This window comes from Setaria viridis, chromosome 7 (genome assembly GCF_005286985.2).
Source record: "Setaria viridis chromosome 7, Setaria_viridis_v4.0, whole genome shotgun sequence".
NCBI classification, from domain to species: Eukaryota; Viridiplantae; Streptophyta; class Magnoliopsida; order Poales; family Poaceae; genus Setaria; species Setaria viridis.
This window is the reverse complement of record NC_048269.2, coordinates 16,901,462-16,918,036: the sequence shown is the minus strand read 5'-3', so window position 1 is coordinate 16,918,036 and position 16,575 is coordinate 16,901,462. Positions and strand designations below refer to the sequence as shown.

General features: G+C 43.3%; 1 protein-coding gene and 1 pseudogene across 4 annotated transcripts; one reads left to right on the top strand and one right to left on the bottom strand.

Annotated features, from left to right (window-relative positions):
• Window positions 1-105: 105 nt before the first annotated feature.
• LOC117863746 (uncharacterized) lies at window positions 106-9,930 on the bottom strand. 4 transcript variants are annotated; one of them, XM_034747576.2, is made up of 10 exons: window positions 9,700-9,930; window positions 9,268-9,420; window positions 8,949-9,123; window positions 8,400-8,664; window positions 8,084-8,306; window positions 7,841-7,991; window positions 7,542-7,733; window positions 5,316-6,371; window positions 1,835-2,732; window positions 106-1,699 (listed from the first exon to the last, which is right to left on the bottom strand). In XM_034747576.2, the coding sequence occupies exons 3-10, from the start codon at window positions 9,051-9,053 to the stop codon at window positions 222-224; spliced, it is 4,368 nt and encodes a 1,455-aa protein (XP_034603467.1). In that variant the 5' UTR covers window positions 9,054-9,123; window positions 9,268-9,420; window positions 9,700-9,930; the 3' UTR covers window positions 106-221. The 4 variants fall into 4 exon arrangements, with proteins under 4 accessions (XP_034603467.1, XP_034603465.1, XP_034603464.1 ...); XM_034747574.2 differs by having other exon boundaries at window positions 106-2,732; window positions 8,949-9,126; XM_034747573.2 differs by having other exon boundaries at window positions 106-2,732.
• A 3,185-nt stretch (window positions 9,931-13,115) lies between these two features.
• LOC140223458 (uncharacterized) lies at window positions 13,116-15,962 on the top strand (annotated as a pseudogene).
• Window positions 15,963-16,575: the final 613 nt, after the last annotated feature.

Genomic DNA, 16,575 nt, shown 5'->3' with positions numbered 1-16,575 from the left:
GCAGCGCCGTGAACCGACGAATCACGCGAGAATGGCGACGCAAAAGTACCACACCGACGAGACTAGCTGGCGCACACCGCTTCAAAATGGGGCGAGGGCGGATGGGTGGCGTGTCCAATGGAGGCACACCCAACTCATGAGGACGCCCCTCGTGTTGCGGCGGCGGTGGCACCGTGTGCGGTACGTACACACAGCGACACTACGACGATGGGTAATGTCAGCTACCGATGCCGCAGGGTCCGGCTCATGAAGTTTTGGAGTGGAGCAGCTTCAGCCAGAGTTGGTATGGCCTCTTTCTCTGGATCAAAGGACATCAATCTTATCGATCTGCAGTCCTCAGATTGGCCGCACAGCTCGACCCCCTCAGGGCCGGGCCTGACTGTGAGAGCTGAGAGACGTGAGAGACGTGGGATGGCAAAGAAAATCCGGTGAGCGTCATGTGAGATGCGATAGTCATCTGAGATATCACTGCAGTCCTCAATCGTTAAAACCCGGAGGCAAGGGAGGTGGCGAAGCAATCTCCACTGATACAGAGGCAGCAAACAGCTAATCACCTCAAGATTTTTGACTGTGGAATCAGTAGCGTGGCCTATGTTCACCCATGACGACAACATTACTTCATCACTACGGCGTATCGACAACTCCAAGTTGTCGTGCATACTTCGTGGCGGGCGTCCTTTGAACCTCAATCTTGGGCAATCAATAATCGATACGTAACTGAGGCAGGGGAACACGGAGTTGACCGTGTTCCACACTTCCAGCCATTTCATACCATGTATGCAAAAGTTCTCGAGTCGAGGAAATGCTCTTGGTCCCCCGTACAGGTCCGCGCCAATCTCCTTAATGCTGTCCATTCCTCCGATGTGCAGATCCTCGAGGTTTGGTAACTGACCAAGTGGTGGTAGGCTGTTGCAATTGGGCAAGTCCCGCATCTCAAAAAATGTCAGATGAGGTAAATAAGCACCAAAGTGCATCACCCAGGATGGAAAGCTGACGCTATTATAACCATGTAGGCGGAACATTGAAATCCTGTGCGGTGGCTCTAGTTCCCTCAGAACTTCTGCGTCTTCCACTAATCTCTTTGCATCTCTAGTCCATTCTAATGCTAATTGTGTAATATGTCTCTTCTCTACGGGCTTTATTGTACGTGCCTCTCTTGCCGACTTCACATTTTCAAGCCTACTTATCTTTAGCCGAGCAGGATTTCCATCCTCGTACTGAAAAACATAGCTGCTAGATTCACCATCACCATTATGGGCCACAAAATGCGGTGGAATTCTTGAGATGCTCATGCATTGACTAGGCAGGGTGGATCTATCCAACTTCCAACATTCCATAGTATATAGAAACTTCAAGCTTTCAATTTCAGATATACTTGCCGGCAGCCTCTGCAGGCTACTGCAAAACGAAAGGTCCAGTGTATGTAACTTCCTGAGGTTAGCAAGAGTTTCAGGTATGCTATAAATGGTATCATTCTCACGAAGACTCAGGTACTCTAGATTGGTAAGATTACAGATCCACCCCAGGAGAGCATTTATTTTGTCTGGATGATAAGATATTTCTCCGATGCAGCAGCCTAAATTTAAATGTTGAAGTTCACTGAGATTACCAAAAGCGTCTTGTAGCCATTCCATGACATCAAAACCGGAGCACTTGTATAAATCCAAATATTGGAGCTTGGTAAGCCCATTCAAAGCTCCTGGAAGACCTCGAAGAGGATAACAGTATGATAAGTCAAGATGCACCAAGTTACAAAGATTCCCAAACGATGGTAGCAATTTTCCCATAAAACAGTGATGTGACAAGTTCAAATACTTGAGTTCAGTGAGGCTACCGAAAGCTTCAGGCGAGCTGATGATGCGCTGTTGATTGCCTGGGGACAGGTTTACATAGATATTACTTGAAGACAGGTTTAGATATTTGAGTTTGGTGAGGGAGCCCAGAAGATATTTCAATTTGGTGAGTGAGCCCAGGTACTCTGGCATAGTAAGTTTGTTTCCAGAAAGGTATGAGCTGTCTGATAAGTTCAAGTATTGCAATTCTGTGAGGCTGCCAAATGCTCTTGGTAAGTCTCCAATACTTTCACAGTTTGATAAGTTCAAATGTTGCAGTTTTGTAAAGCTAGCCAGACATTTTGATACTCCTGTGACATTTTTGCAATTTGCAAAATCCACATGCTCCAAACTTGTAAGATTACCAAATGATGCTGGCAGTGTTTTTATTCCCAAGCAACCTGATAAATCAAGATGCACCAGACCTTCCATTTCCCCAATCGACTCTGGTAGTTCTAGGATGTAACAAGATCCGCGAAGACTGAGATACATCAACTTCGAGAGCTTAGTGATGCATTCTGGAAGCATCCGTTCCCGGATCCTTGGAGCATTAAGATACCTCAACCTCTTCAGTAGACCAATAGAATCTGGCAACTTCTGTATCGAGCACTCGCTTAAATCCAACACTCGCAAGGACTCACCAAGTTCAAATGCAGCACCATGTACATCGATCCACTGACAGTTCAGAAAATGCAGTGCCCATAGCCTGTCAGGAAAAGTCGTCCATGACTCTAGTGGCTTGCTACTGTCATGGAGCAATGCATAGCGGCAGATGCTCCCCCCATCGTTGCCTTGTTTGCTCTGATATAGAATTCTGTCACCAAGGACTGAAACTGCCAAGTCATGCACCAGGTCGTGCATAGTGAAGAAGGTGTCATGTTCACCATACGTTCCATAAGTCTGCATCAAAAGTACATAGTGTAAGGTTCCTCAACACTACTTAAAATGTATAGCATTTAGTCTATTCGCACCGGCGCAAACAAGAACCGACACAAATAAAGATATAAACTTGCCGGTGTTGTTTCATGCCGGCAGTTTACTTAAACGCACCAGTGCCAATACGCACCGACAGATATATTTCAATATTTTAGCCGGTTTGAAAATCAACCGATTAGAATAGTTATTTAATATAGCGGTTTGAATTTTGACCGATTGGGACGAATTTGAATGGTTACACGCGCGATAGTCGAGAGAGGAGTTGAAGAGGTATCTTTTGATGGCGGGTGTGAAGTTGAGAGAGAAGAGTTGAACCACTGTGGTCTCTTTGACGATGGCGTGTGAAATCAAGAAATTCAAGCCCTTCATATCCTTCCACCCTGTATATTTAAAGGCCCAACCACTCCAAGTACCTGCACGATCTACTCACACTCCAAAAGTCTCTCTCTCCATCTTTGCATTTCTACTTACCCCTCTTTCAAGAAGATCAAAGCAATGGCGCGCCAAAGGATACCGCCACCAGCCTATCGCGGAGATGTTCATCTCCCGCCGCGTCCTGCAGCATTTCGATCCTTTGGTCACCGCAAGCATGTGCATCAGCACGTGCCTGGGCACATACAAGGACTGGAAGATCACAAAGGACGATGACAATGGGGGAGCAGCCATCGCCGACACCTACATCACCTTACTTCCATTTTCTACGGACGTCAACAAACTGCATGGTCACGCCTGGTGTTTCTACAAGGAGTTCGTTGCTTTCACGCGGATGAAGAAACTCCGAATCCACGACAGTGACCATGAGTTAGCCGGACATCCTAGGCAGATGTATTGATCAGTTGTATTTAATTAAATTTTATATATGTACTTATTTGTAATGAACTGGTTGCAATTTATGTAAATAATTAATTTGCACGTATTATATTTGCTTTACTTTTTTTCTTTTTATTACACAAACATGCCGGTGGAATTTAGCACCAGCACATATATTTGTATATTCTAGCCGGCTTAGAATTAAACCGATTAGAATAGGTATTTAATGTAGTGGTGTGAATTTTGACCGATACGAGTGTTAGTGGACAAAGAGGAATAACTCATCAGCTTCTCTCGGAGCGTGGGCAATGTGAATTCATGAACCCGGAAGGTTGACGGCTTTCATCTTGCACTGCAAGTTTGTTGCCGCATATATAGCTACTGCTGTGTACTCATCTGGCCTTAATCTTGGCACTTGCACTGCTAGTTTGTTCATCTGTAGCATCATCAATCATCGCCATAGGTGTTGCCTATTATCAGCTTGTTCTTATGCCGATCATCTGCTCCATGTTTTTCTGATTTTATTATTGACCTTATGATGATCCAATGCTGCAGGAGAGGCAGAGAATGGCGGCGATGGCACCAGTTGAGGAGATGATTGTCTCTTGCCGCGTGCTCCAGTAGCTTCGGGTGTGGGATGGAGGTCAAAATCTCATCGTAATCGCCTACATGACGAGGAACCACTTCGAGCCCTTCATCACCTCAAGCGTCTGCGTTGCTCAGGTGATGGGGAACTACAATTGCAAGATAGTGCCCAATGATGATCATGGCCATGTCTTCTATCTCAAGCTTCCTTTGCCTGAGGACGCGGCCAGGTTCCATGGCCACTCCTGGGTGTGGTGGAACGAGTGTGAGATAATGAGATATTCCACCGCGTCAAGAAGCTCGTCATCAGTGAGGCCTAATCTCAGCTTCTTGAGGCTGGCCGTGCACATATGTTGTTATAGTTAATTTGATGTTAGTTTAAATTTCGTGCTGTGGATGTTGAAGAACCAAACAAGTACTAATATTTAGTGTTTGATAATATGAAAGAATCTAAAATTTGTATTTTTTTGGACCAACCAACAATAATATTGTCGTCTCGTAGATCAGCACCGGTAAGGATATGCTAATATTCTTACCGGTCCCTAAAAAACAACCGAAGCAATATAATCATATTCCTACCAGCGCTAAAACAAGGACGATGATATATTGAGTATCCGTGCTAGCTCCTTATAAGGGTCCGGTATCAATAACTATCCGTTCCACCTTTTTACTTGGCATGGACAAAGCTCCTCATCCATGCCATTCTTGTAGTGCAGGCTCTAGAAACTGGTACGAATGATGGTTAAGCGCGGGCACAGATGATGGTCTTTGTAGTAGTGTGCCACGTGGTTCATCCACAATGTTTAAAATAAAAGGATCACATATACAGTGCTTTCACATTGAATTCTCAATTCAAAACAAAGTGATTCCACGTATTTTCCTACTCCAGCACTGACTTCGAAGAGCAGGAAATGGCTAAAAGATGCGTATGTAAAAGCTTCGCTGTGGTTTAAGCGTACTGTAATAAGGGGGAGTATTTATCGGAAACAAATGCTGTTCACATTTTGTTTTGCCAATCTGAACTACTGCTACGTTGTTAGTTCATGTTGGCCTACTCCTCTATTGTTAAAATGCGTATTACATAAGTTACATATCAATTGTTACAAGGAGATAACATGAAAAAGCCTGTAATAGTAGCCATAGATAACTCACCTTTGCTGATGTTGAATGTTGAAGGAAAGTCAGTCCCAGCAGGCGCACAATATACTTCTCACAGAGCTGCAAGGTGGACAATATTTTCGTAGGCATAATGAAACCTAGAGAAATCCATTGGTAGATTAGATCATATTTAACTATCCGGTGACCCTTTGGGAAGATTGCACAATAGGTAAAACATTTCTTCAAGAAGTCATCCATACTGAAAGCATAACTTAATTTCAAGGATGCAAGAACATGTTGCGGCAAAGAGGTATCCTCTGAAATAGTTTCATTCCAGATATCACTGTTTTTCACTGTGATCCATTCATCGTGTTTGATGGACCGCAACATGAATCCAAGAGTTTGAGCTGCTAAGGCCACACCTCCACACTTCTGGGCAATCTTTTTTCCTATATCCACCAAATTTTCATTTTCTTTGCCATGTACACCCTTCAAACCACTTTTCTCTTTAATTATATCCCAGCACATTTCATCTGTCAAGGACTCTATCTGATATGGTTCAATGTTTCTGCAAATTTTCTGGGCAATGTCTGCACTCCGTGTAGTTACTAAAACAATGACTGTTTTAATGCTATCACCACGATATAGCATATCCTTCAACTCCTCTATTTTAATTGGATTATCCTCCCAAAAATCATCTAAGACAATCAGAATTTCCTTACTTATTAGCTGCTCATTAGCTTGGTTCTCCTCCCCAGATAGCTGTGAATCTATAGATTTACCAATTTCCTTTAAGTCAAATCTCTGGGACACATAGACCCAGACGTGAGAGTAATATTTGAAATTTGTATGATTGTAAATTAGTTTCGCAAAGGTTGTCTTGCCAATTCCTCCAATACCATATATAGGAAGGATGACGATCTTCGCTGACTTGATGCTCTCAAGTAAAGAAGCCACTATTTTATTTTTCTCTTCGCCCCTGCCTACAATTAGATCTTCCCCAACATCAGTGATCACTTTATGTTCCTCTATCAGCTCCATCTTATTATGCATTGTCGTCCCGCACACAGTATTGTGTCCATTCTCGGGAGGCTGAAAAATCTGTCTCTCCTGTAATGTTGACAACAAACGAAGACCTGTTATATAGTCACATCGACAACAATGCAAAATAATCAGTCTGATAGCAGCATAACTGCTCATATTTTTTCCAAACACTGGTGATTTACATCAGTGTAACCACAAGTAACTGCAAATAACCAATCGACGTCTACTATTGCTCTCACAAACCATGCGAGAATATTAATACATGCTTTTCCAAACGGAAAATGAAAACTGCTTAGTTTGCACATGTAATGAGTGACCAAAACGTCCTCTCAAGTCTCAACCCCTGCACCTACTACACAGAACTGGGATGGAACTATGGAACCCGGCAGCCAAGGACGATGAATGGTTTGCCCGAGCGGCAACGCTTGGTCACTGGTCAGACACATACATGGCTGGCCTTCCTTGCAAGGGCCGGAGCAACGATAACAAAGGGCAGTCACAGGACAACCAAGAAGACAGCTAGCAGGTGCCAGCAGGAAGTGCGTTGCCATGCATACTCGTGTGTACGGCCGCTGGCTGAGAGGTCTGCTTCCACCTTCAGTCGACGACCCGTCATGGTTCCACACACGGGGCATGCTCTAGTATCTCCCAAGGCGTTGCGAGCCATGCGTAACTGACTTTATAATTTATCGAAAAAAATATCATTACTGTAGAAAGGAAAAAGTGTATTTTTCGTCCCTCAAGTATTGGAAAAGTGTGACATTCACCCCTCATGCTCCATTTGGTGCAAATCAACCCCTTAACTAATTAAACCATGCATTTATCATCCACACCTTAGTTTAACAATGGTTTAGTGATATCTAATGGCGTGTGGTTTATGCCACATAATCATCCAACTAATCCCTACCTAGTAATGTAATATGTTGAGTCGAAGATATAAATTGCCCCCCAAAAAATAAATCCTCTAAATTGGCAGTATTGGCTGGAAAATGTCTCAATAGGTAAATAAAAAATTATTAGAACAAACTATTAAGTCATGGTGCTGATATTTTCACATTGCAACCAACTTTCAAAATATTGCCCACTAAAACATTTGCCATGGCAAAACAAATTGTAGTCATAAAAATAATATACCGCTACAATTTGTCAGTTTTCACGTATAAATTAGTTTATATATTTCACTATATGCCTTTACAACAAAATTCTCACGTAAAAGAAAGCTATGGTATTGATTACCTCATAATTATTAGTTTCTGTCTCATTTAACATATTGATGATCTTGACAATATGAGGTCTTTTTTGGCTATCTTTCTCCAAGCAGTTCAATAATGCTATTTTAGTGCATGTCTCTACTTGGCGGCACCATGCTGATTCAAGTAAGGAATCGATACTGCTTGTCTGCCATCTCTTCCTCCAGTTTCCTTTGACCTGAGAAATTGGGCTGTCAAGATGGGCTCTAGCACAATCCAAATTTGAATATGACATATCATCTTATTAAAATTTTGATCTTATTCGAAAGAAACGTCATTTCTCACCTGATCAATAAATTCTTCCGAAGGCATGTATTGGCATTTGGGGTAGCCTTCTGGTCCTGACACTATCTTTATTATTATGACACCCAAGCTGAATATGTCGAACTTTTCTGAGATTTCTCCTTTGTCGATGAATTCTGGTGGCTGGAATCCACTGCAATGCATCACATGCGAAGAATTCAATTGTAATACATGAACAATTCTGTGATTAGAAAAAGATGTATTCACATGATGCACTCGACTTACGGTGTTCCTAAAGGACTTTTTGTTGTCCTTGTTAGATCATCACCAAAGATCTTGGATAAACCAAAGTCCGCAATCTTTGGCACCATGTCCTGATCTAGTAATATGTTGTCAGGTTTTAGGTCTAGGTGTAGAAGAGATTCTGTCTGATGAATATATCTTAAACCTTCACATGTTCCTTTAATAATTTTGTACCGTGTATGCCAGTCAAGTCTGGAAGACTCATCTGCAGTAGCAAACAGAAGGATTGTCAATCAACTGAATGGAAACATGCAGGAACATTTCTTTCCATGACAATGAAAATGGAGAAGAAGCATACCAGAAAGATGATTTTTAAGGCTCCCATTGTGCATATACTCAAAGCAGAGTGCCCCATGTGTCTCCTCAATACGCACTATTATTCCATTGCATTCGCTACGTGTTGTCTCTATTTCATAGCAATAACCAAGAAATTGTACAATATTTTCATGCTTGACCTTCATGAGGTTATAAAACTCGTTTTGAAACTGCTTGAAGTCAAGATCTGGATTACTGCCACGACGAAGTATCTTTACAGCAACATCCACTCCATGTTTAGTCACTCCCTGTAAGAGAAACGTGATATCCACTCAATAATGTAAGTTCAGCATATTTATACATACTGATTTTTAAATTATATTTGATAAGCAGAAAAATATAACAATCGTCCTGGCTTTGTTTTGCTTGTTATTGCATAGTATTACCACATTTGATAAGGTTGCGGCAAAAAGTTTAGCAGTAAGTATGTATGTCGCCCACTTTGCATAGCAATATCTAGTGAGGCAGACAGGTATGCTGTCTCAATGTCTCAGATCAGATTTATTCACAACAAAGCAGGCCCAGACCATACCTTGTAAACTATTCCAAATCCTCCTGCCCCAACTATCCGCTCCTCCGAGAAATCATCTGTAATTTCTCGTAAATCCTGAAACGTTAGCTCCACTGGTTCTTCCATACTTGTGCCCTGTAGCTTGTTCTTTTGTGCTGGTACAAATTAATGAGCAAATGAGGAGAGATATGCTGATCTGCTGGGAAAACAGAAGAATAGCATTCTATCAACATGTTACCACATACGGATCAGATGAAGAGAAGCTTATTACCAGTAAGCACCCCCCCCCCCCCCCCCAAGAGTGAGTAGGGGTACAATAGGCGCAAGATTAAGGTCGTACCTGAAACGAGAAGCAGCACTGGTGACAGATCGTGTGCAGTGAACAAGTTTGCACGCGAGCGCGTCCTAGCGAGCCATGACGGGCCCACCAATCAGAGAAAACAACGGTAACTCCTCTTCCTTCTCTCTCACTTCCGTCTTTGATATTACTACCCTGCCATAAAAAAGTAAACTAGTGTGCGTGAATCCATGTACAACCCAGAGATGATGCCATCTTTATAGCTCTACATAAGCAAATCAACATGAACACTGATTAATGAAGAGGGAGAAGGGAATCGTCGTCTGGTGAGACGACGGCATGCCGCATGCAGGCGCTCCTGCTCCGAGAAGCAATATGCATCCTCTCGTCCCGGCAACAGCGCTGCCTGATCTGTGATCTACTGCGGCTATGCTTCTTTTGGCGGGGAAAATCAGCAAAGGCGGAGTAGCCTACCGCTGCGTGCTCGTCGTGGGCGCTGGCCGCTTGCTCCGCGCCACCAGCCCGCCGGCCCGCCGCGCCTCCCGATGCCCAAGCCACGCCGGACGCTGCCGCCACCGCGCTACGCTGCTCAAGCCGAGCCGCGCTGGCTGCCGGACACCGTGCCGCCCATGACGATCCGCTGGAACCTGCCGGAGTGCCTCGCCGCTGGCAGCATCGCCAGATCGAGAGATCGAGGAGAGAGAGAGAGAGTTTCGATACGAGTAGTCAACGGGAGAGATGAGGTAGTTCGACAAAATATCTTTGCCATTTTACAAAATAACCCTTAGTAGAGTTAGAAATCACGGGGAGTTCTTGTAGTAAGGAAAAAGGGCATAAATAAAAACAAAAAGTTACGTTGCAGTCCCTCTGAATAAGGTGTACTCTCTCAATGGTATACACAATGTATTTCGTCAAATAAGCAACAATATGGTATACAAAGATCATGATTCTACTTGATCATCATGATTTATGGATCTATGCATGAATTAAATAGTTTACAGACCACAAATTACTGTGTAAACTATCTTTTATTGTCTGTGTGTGACGTGGTAAATATTCGCAGGCAGTGGTCTTCTATACCGTTGTACATGTCCTAACGAGAGCTAATACACTTATAGAGATCTGTGCCGCCTTTTTGGAGAGAATCGGAGAGAATCTTGTTAATGATCGATAATAGCTTGGCCTGCCCCAACTTCTAACTTGAACCATCATGCACCCGGATTAAAATTATTTCATCTCTCTGCATATGCATGCTCGTATAAGATCTTCTCCAATGGTTGAGTTAATGCACAAGCTCTAAACATGTCCACCTCAAGATAGCAAAGATATTACTTCTCCAATGATCTATCTTATAGCACATTGTTCAAAACATATGAGATCCCACAATCTCTTTCAAATTAATAAAACATGAAGTCCAATTCTTTCCATGAGCTATCTCTTGAAGAAGAGATGACACACTTTCTCTCCTCACATTCTCTCTCTTCCATGTAAGCAAAATGATAAGGTGGATTTCTATGAGCTAACTTATATAGTATTGTTGAAGAAGGCCTAAGAGTACACATCCATTGATGAAGCCATTGGCACCTCAATATCAATGAGCTTGCTGCCTACTACTAACAGAAAATAATAAATTCTTTACGACAAGCATAGAGTGCAAAACCTGTATTGTCGTCCGTAGGGGGCAAGCTTACAACCACACCTTCCCTAAACATTAACGCTTTTGCTTGGTTCTCACGTCCAGATCAGACTTTGACCATGAGGATATCGAAACAAGGTCATTGTAGATTCCATGACCCTTTTGAGTATTTACCATTGAGAGCATGAGAGCACAAAACAATGTTGTTGCAGACCTCGAGTCTTTTAACTATACAGCACATAGGCATGAGTTTGACGAATCCAGTACAAGCATAATCTCTCCTTATGATTTGTGGCGCCGTCGGCGCGCAGGCAGGCTGGCCACACCAGTGAAAACAATTCCTGCCGTCCGATCGCGATCCGACGGCTAGCTACCCATCAGCGGGCGCGGATATTTTTTGTTTAAGCCCTCGTGTTTCCAGGAAATCAAACTCGAGGTCCTAGGTCTACGTGTCCTCATCGCACTGGAAGTAGGGACGGATTCGGATCGAATACGCATGGAATCGAATTTGGATATCACTATTTACCATATTTTAATTTAAATTTGGATACGAATATGAATCATATCAGATACGAATACAAAACGAATAGTTCGAATCCAAATTCACATTCGGATACTTACTCAACTTGGAAGTTGGAACATAGCGTCATATCGAGTATCAATTTGTTTTATCGATGGTTTTATAAAATTATGAGGATAGCACACAATAGTAGCTTATTAAAAATAATATATTTATTAATAAATATTTCAATTATTAAATATATATCAAATGAATATCATTTAAATAAATAATTCCATAAATATATAAATTATTTAATAAGAAAATAACTACATTAATACATATAAATATAATTTATTCATGAAATAAAATAGGATAATGTATTTAAAATTAATATGATTAGCCACATTAAAATTAGCTAAACATTATCATTATTCACTATATATCACTAGTAATATTAGACTAAAATAATTAGTCATTTGTCAAATAGATAACCTTTTAATACTTGAAATGGTGTACACAATTACTTTATTAGTAATATTAAAGTTAACATCATTTATCATCAGTAATTAGTCATAGAAATAAGTTTTAGATGATTTCATGGGGGTACTTTACTCTTCGCGGATACGGATAGTGTTGGATATTTCACATTTTTATCAAATACGAATCTTTAATCGGATAGAGAAAAATATTAAAATCGAATTCGGATATATCCATTTGACATTCATATTAAAATTGAATACGTATTTACGGATATCCATATTAACATTCTAGACAGATACGATTCATATTAAAATCAAATGTGTATTTACGGATATCCATATTAACATTTTAGACAGGAATACGAATAATTCGAATTTCCATACATCCTTATCCATCCCTAACTGGAAGCCTCTCGAGCTCTTCCGTTTCTTCTCCACTGCGAAAGAATCTCCACCGGATACATTGCCACGGCCGCTGCAGCGGGCGATGTGCGGGGTGAGGCGGCGGTCGCCGCGGGTGTGCCGCATGCCGCTCGCCCCCCGTGCCTGCCCCTGTGCAGGCTGCCTTCCCTTGCCGTCCCGCTGGCCGCACCGAGTCAGGGCAGCTCGCGCCCACACCCACGCCGGGCCCGGTCGCCTCGTCCCGCCGCCCCGTTGGTCGCCCGCCACCGGTAGCTCCTCCTCCCTCTCTCCTCTTCTCCCCTCTCTCTCATCCCCACGAGGCCCAGATCCAACGACGCGTTGGGCTGGGCTAACACCGGCGGTATGGATTCGACGCAAGGCTGCCTCCAGGTCGTGGCGCAGCACGTCCTCGCACGCGACGGCGGCGGACGACGTGCGGGGCGGGTGGGGCCTGGGTGCGGCTGCGGCAAAGCGGCGCGAGGCAGCGGCCGTGGCGTAGGCGGGAGGCCGGGACGCTGCCGCGGCCACCGGATTCGCGTGTGGCGTGCCCGGGCGCGTCCACGGCCAGCGTGGCTCGGGGATAGGTCGCATCCTCACGTCCCCGCGCCGTCCTTCCCGTCACCGGTCTGCTGGTTGCCGACGCTCGCGAGTGACATCATCGCCTCGAGCCCAGCCTCCTCTACCAGTCCGCACCCGCAGGTCGCCGCCTCCATGTTCTTGTCCGTCTCGTCCTCCTGCCATCGCTATCCTCCAGCTACGGCAAAAGTATAAGACATGTGCGGAGTCTGGTATTGTAGAAATTGATGAACAAGAACATGTGCTATGGTTTGATAGATGCAGTGGGTATAATCTGGATAGTTTTGTTGTTGAAATGGATAGCAAGATATACTGGGAATCTAGTCAGACAATTGCAGTGTGGTCTATGGATGTTGACAGTGAAGCTGAGTGGAAGGTTAGAAAAAATGAGCATTTTGAGTCAATGATTAAGCACAGATGGAATGTTGGAGTAGCAAATGTTAGGGTAGAAGTTGTGGACAGATGGAATGAAGGGTACCAGAATGTTAACAGTTGTGCAGGGTCAGTAGGCAATTCTGGAGTAACAAATGAAGGTGCAAGTGAAAATTGTACATCTCCAGCACAACATGAGCAAGCCCAACCAGAAATTGTTGATTGGAGTACACTGACTATACTGCCAGAGACTCAACAAGATGGTGAAGCTTATGTTTTGGCTGATGAGGACAGGGTTTATGAGGCAATGGGCTTCAAAGCAGCAGATGAGGCAGCAGCTCAGGCAGCAGCACAAGCAGCAGCAGAAGATGACCCTGCTATCCCTGACATTCCTCCTGATGTACAAGCAGAGATGCATGAGGCTGGAATTAATGTTGATGACAATGAACCTTCAGAGCCAATACTTGAGTGGGATAGAGACAACCCAGACATGAGGGTGGGCACAATCTATCCTAACATGGTAGATTTCAGATTGGCAGTGAGGCAGCATGTTATAGTCAATGAGTTTGAGCCGGGAACTGAGAAGTCAGACAAAGAAAGATTCAGGGGGCATTGCTTGGCTAAAGGGTGTCCATGGGTTATTAGAGCTAGAACAAAAGCTGATGGTTCTGTCAGGGTACATTTACTAACTTACATGTGTTGTAATGTTTGACTAACTTAACCTTACTATTTGTTTGATCTTGAGCTAACAAATCTTTATGTCCTGCAGGTCCAAATAAACAATGAGCTTCATAAGTGTGCTTCAAGAAGCAGAGTGCTGGGCAAAATGGCCAATCAAGCATGGGTGGCTGAGAGGGCCATACCTTTGCTCAAGAGGAAGCCTAGAATGGGTGCTGCAGATGTGAAGGAAGCATTGGAGGACAAGTACAAGATTAAGATCAACTACCAGACAGTTTGGTATGGTAGGCAGAGAGCAGCTGACAAATTATTTGGTAAGTAGGATGATTCATTTGATTGGTTGTATAGGTTTAAGGCAGAAGTTGAGTTGAGGCAGCCTGGTAGTGTAGTTGAGATAGATACTGTCAAAGTTGGAGAGAAGCACCACTTCAACATATTTTTTTGTGCTTTCAGAGGTAGTATAGATGGGTTCTTGTATGGGTGCAGACCTTACATTAGTATAGACTCCACAGCTTTGAATGGGCAGTGGAATGGACATATGCCTGCAGCCTTAGCTTTAGATGGTCATAATTGGATGTTCCCTTTGGCTTTTGGGTTTTTTGATTCAGAGACCAAGGAAAATTGGATTTGGTTCATGGAGCAGTTAGGCAAGGCCATTGGAGTACTTCCAAGAATGGCTATTTGTACTGATGCTTGTAAGGGCCTAGAATCTGTTGTCAAGCATATTTTCCCATGGGCTGAATAGAGGGAATGTTTCAGGCACTTGATGGAAAACATGAAGAAGAAGTTCACAGGAAATATATATGCTGAAAACATGTGGCCTGCTGCAAGAGCTTACTCAGCTGGAAAGCACAATTATTTTATGAGTAAAGTCTTGGAAGCTAGCCCTGAAGTAGGAAAATGGTTAGAAGAGCACCATAATCTCTTGTGGGCTAGATCCAAGTTCTCTCCAGACATCAAATGTGACTACATCCTCAACAATTTGGTTGAGTCTTGGAATGCATGGATCAAAGAATTCAAGGACCTGCCACTACACTGTCTGGTAGATGCTATCAGAGAGAAAGGTGTGGTCATGTTTGAAAGGAGGAGGAGGATTGGAAGAGCTTTAAATGGAGTTATTCTCCCTGCTGTGATTCATCAACTTAATGCTGCCTCAAAGGGGATAGGACACTTAAAAGTCACCAATGGACTGCCACATCAAGCTGAGGTGACTGAGATATACAAGGATGAGAAAGTAAGAAGACATGTGGTCTATCTAAATGAACAGTACATGTAGAGAATGGCAGGTTACTGGTAAGCCTTGCCCCCATGCATTGGCTGTTATAACCACTGTGAGGCAGCCAGATTATAAAAAGTTTGTGGACATGGCATATTCTGTGCAAAGATTTAGACAAGCATATGATGCTGGGTGGCCTAACATCACAGATAGGAATCAATGGCCTGAAGTTGCAAAGGACTTCAAACTATTGCCACCTATAGGGAAGAAGAGAGGCATTGGTAGGCAGAGGAAGAACAGAATTCCCTCTTGCTTGGAGAGGTCAGGTAAGCCTACTAGGCAATCCATATGTGCAGCCTGTAGTGAAAAGGAAGGGCAGTAGGCACTGTGGGCTCACTGGGACCAAGAAAAGGTATGTACTAAGCCAATCATTTGTTTGTGCTCTAATATTGCCATGACTAACTACTAAACTTGTTTTACAGGAAGAGGACCAAGAAAGCAGCAGTGAAGCCAGGAAGGAAGAAGGCCAACCATGACACTTCTATTGAACCAGACCAAGTTCCACCACAAAGGACACCAAGGACAAGAGCTGCAACAGCTAGGGAAGAAGCTAAAGCAATTGCAGCAGCATCAGCAAGGAAAGCAGCCAGGAAAGCAACTAGGGAAGAAGCTGAAGCTGCAGCTCAAGCACAACAACATCTGGAAGCATCAGCATCAAGGCCTAAGAGGTTGGTATTGCAGCTACACAACAACATTTTCAATAATATGTGTACTGCAGCAGCTAAGAGCCTATTACATTGCACAGGAGACTTGCTTTGGAGGCACCACCAGACCCACCTGCTGAAGAAGCTGCTGATTTTGAACCTGTACCATTAGAAGTGGTGGCACCAGTAGCACCAAAAGTTGCAAAGAAGATGACCCCAAGGAAGTTGCTGGCGACCAAAGTCAAGAAGACGCCAAAAAAATTTAAACTCTCTGTGTGTGACTTTTGTTTGTTAGGCCATGAACAATGTCTGTGTGTTTGGTCATGAATTATGCTTTTCTGTTGGCCATGAATTATGGTTTTGTGTTGGCCATGAATTATGCTTTTGTGTTGGCCATGAACTATCTGTTGGCCATCAACAATGTCTATTTGGCTGTCAAGTATATCTGTTTGACATGAACTATATTGCTTGGCCATTGCTCATGAACAAATTCTGTTGGCAATGAGGATGTATCTGTTTGCCATGACCTATTTGGTTGTCAACTGTATCTGTTTGCCATGAACTATATTGCTTGGCCATGAATGAAATTCAGGAATCAACACAGTGATCCAAAAACAAAAGTGATGTTTCATTTATTACACCTAGACACAATACATTGTTTCCAACAATAACAACAACACCCATAAATGTTACTACTACTTCAACATGTTCCCAACAACAACACCCATAAATCCTACAAGCAGCACAGTCAACAGCAACAAGGCATTCATCATTTTATCCAGCCC